At 37.0% G+C, this 3184-nt stretch overlaps 1 protein-coding gene across 1 annotated transcript; it reads left to right on the top strand.

The window, feature by feature from the left end:
- Positions 1 to 449: 449 nt before the first annotated feature.
- On the top strand, positions 450 to 1460 carry LOC141898982 (uncharacterized). Its single transcript, XM_074785131.1, has 2 exons — positions 450 to 572; positions 771 to 1460. The coding sequence occupies exons 1-2, from the start codon at positions 450 to 452 to the stop codon at positions 1458 to 1460; spliced, it is 813 nt and encodes a 270-aa protein (XP_074641232.1).
- The last annotated feature ends 1724 nt before the right edge of the window (positions 1461 to 3184 follow it).

The following is a 3184-nucleotide window of genomic DNA, read 5'->3' as shown; positions in this document are numbered from 1 at the left end:
GAACATTAGTAACAGACACAGAGATGCAAAATCCGAGAGAAACTGTGCCACACGACCATCCCACAGATGACAAAGCAATAACTGTCACTAAGACCAGACTGGAGATGAAAAGAAAGGCGGCAGATTCGGTAGCAGCAAATCCAGTACAAATATACTCTGATGTTATAGCGTCTATACATGAAGAAGATGTTCTCGCCCAGATACCAAGTTCGGCAGTCTGTAAGCAGATGATAAGACGCGAGAAACGGAGAAACTTACCAAAAGAACCAAAAGATTTGAATGAATTGGTGATAGATGGTAAATGGATGGAGACATCAGAAGGCAGTGGAAATCGGTTTCTCCTGAAAGACAATGGACATACTGGACGGAGGGTTGTAGTATTCGCCGCAGATGATGGTATAGAAAGACTTGGGAATGCTCGAGAATGGTTTATGGATGGGAACTTCGCCATGGCACCATCAATGTTCGAGCAAGTTTACGTGATACGGGTCCCGATTGGGGAAACAGCAGTTACGGTCGCCTATTGTTTATTAGAAAAGAAAGACCAAGCTACATACGAGGAAATGTTACAGGTTAGTTATATATTCTTTTTTCAAGTTTATTTACAGCTGGTGTAGAATATGATTTGCAATATTGAATTGGTATATGGACGGTGGTAATGTCAGTGATAGACCATAAAGACAGTGACAAGATGCCCATCTCATATTAAATAGAACTTCATATATTTAGTTTCATGATTTAACTTAGTATTTTATTTTTTGTATTTGCAGATTCTCTTAGACGAGTGTGAACAAAGAAGCATCTTCCCGGAGCCAGAAGTCATCATGGCTGATTTTGAGAAAGCAATACACAACGCAGTGGGAGTATTGTTCGATAATCAGGTTCAGATGAAAGGGTGTTTCTTCCATTTGACTCAGTCGGTTTGGAGAAAGGTGCAGCAACTAGGACTCGCAAAGCAGTATCGAGAGGATGAGGAGTTCCGTCTGTTTGTTGGAATGATTTTCGGTTTAGCATTCCTTCCTGTGGCATATGTTAAAGAAGGACTTACATATATCTGTAGTGTTGCGCCAGATGATGCATTGGAATTACTAGGTTATTTTGATGCTACATATGTCAATGGTGGATATAAAAGTGTTCGTGCGCCTAATGGAATAATGCGCTTGAAGAGGATAAATCCGTTGTATTCGTTAGAGTTGTGGAATGTGAATCATGCTACATTAACCGGAAGTGCAAGGACCAATAATATCTGTGAATCTTGGAATTGTAAATATTTTAACATGGTGGGACATCGTCATCCCTCAATTTGGAGAACCATAAATGCATTTCAAATGGACAATGCTTCTGTGTCTGCATTGATTGCTCTTGACAACGTTGGGCAATGTCAGGACTTTGATAATGGACAAAAACGTGTTCCACAGTTTTTGAGAGGCATTTCACACAATATGCGCCTCTTGTGTTAATTCGTGAGATCTTCCAGTTAAATCTCGAGATCCGTCCTGTCTGTCTGAAATTAGTTTATAATAGATGCTATACTGAAAAGAAAATGTGCTGATTTGTGATAATATATCGTTTTTTCCAAGTTTGTATATAGAATGATTTAGAATAAGTGTTTAGAATGATTAATGTATGTGAGACAGAATTGTACTGAATGAAACTGTGAATAATAGAATATTATTAGAAGTTTATAGTAGAAAATTGAGTATACGTAATTCTTATCTTATCATTTCTTTTAGTTTTCCTTTCCTTATGGTTTTTCCTGTCTATAGCTATGGTTAACTAAACACTGATTAATCTCAACTTAATCACCTTTGATCAAAGCATATCATAATTAGTCTAATCCTCTAGATCAAAGACCAATCTGTATTCATTCATTAGCCTATATTAGGCCCTATATACAGCATATAGGTTATATTCTATTAACATATACATATTTCTACAGTATTCGGCACTGTATAGTAAAAAATAAGATACCCCATAGTATATAATAAAAATATATGGGATTTTGATCATAATATGTGGGATTATGAACAATGGGATGTTGACTATGGGATTTTGACTTGTGGGATTTTTATCTATGGGATTTTGAACGTACACCTTTCAGTTCACCGCTCAAATATACCACAATGTTAATAATTTATTTCATTCTAAGAGTTTACTTAAGAATTTATCCTAACAAAAGATTTCATTGCGCAGTTCAAACGACCACCAGTTCAAACATTTCAAATGAATAACATTGGAGAAACATTTTGCTTTGAAATGTTCCTTAAAGTCACCAAATGAGGATTTTTACGTACTGTAAATATTTTGGTATTTTTACCTAGGCGATTTTTACCCAGGAGATAATTACCTAGATGATTTTGAGCCAGGGGATCCTTTCCAAGGATATAGGGTTGTAGGTAAAAAAAACCCTTGAATACATCAGATATTCAAGATATTCAAGATTTAGACATTCCACAGTAAAATATGAATACATTAGATATATGTATCAATAATATGAATTAATTGAGCTTAATATTGTGTCTACTTACACTCCATTCAGAAGAAGGGGGATTTTTACCTACTTTGAAGAATTGGGGATTTTTACCTAGGGGATTTTTACCAAGGGGGTTTTTACCAAGGGATTTGTACCAAGGGGATTTTTACCGCTAACCGATTTTTTTCCCTACAACCACAGCAAATAGGGATATCATATTGACTTAATAAACAGCACGGATCATTACTATTTTGCGAGGTCTAAAAATTATATAAAGAAACATTACCTTTCCAGCAGTGAAGGCCGCTGCCTTCGGCTGTTCAGCTTCCACATTCCCAATGCATTCATTGCCGTCGTACCTAGGTAAGAATTGTTTTGATTTTTTTCGCATTTTTTGATGTTGGAAAATCGAGATTCACGAAAGAACAGAATAGCTCTGTTTACTGAAGTCGCCTTATCATGGAGACAACATTCAAACTGGTTTTCCAACCATCCAATGGGATACCGGCAAGGCTACTGATAAGAGGGAATGATGGGAATGATGATTCAGCGATAACCCGCCGGGTCGCTAGTGGCACTGGGTAACCGCGCTTCAATTTCAATAAACTTCTTTAAGGTGTTTTTTTCTCTAATTAAGGCGTCTATCTGATCCCAAGGCAGCTTCATCGCCATTTTACTCCTTGCTACGGGCCTGACTTCGAGTCAAAAGTC

Source organism: Tubulanus polymorphus, chromosome 2 (assembly GCF_964204645.1).
Source record: "Tubulanus polymorphus chromosome 2, tnTubPoly1.2, whole genome shotgun sequence".
Taxonomy (NCBI): domain Eukaryota; kingdom Metazoa; phylum Nemertea; class Palaeonemertea; order Tubulaniformes; family Tubulanidae; genus Tubulanus; species Tubulanus polymorphus.
The sequence above is the reverse complement of the archived record's forward strand: the minus strand, read 5'-3'. Positions and strand labels throughout refer to the sequence as shown.

Bases quoted from the DNA above. Each gene is read 5' to 3' on its own strand.
- LOC141898982 (XM_074785131.1), top strand. From the start codon at position 450: ATGGCACCATCAATGTTCGAGCAAGTTTACGTGATACGGGTCCCGATT. The intron at 573-770 runs GTTAGTTATATA...TTGTATTTGCAG, and splicing joins CATACGAGGAAATGTTACAG to ATTCTCTTAGACGAGTGTGA.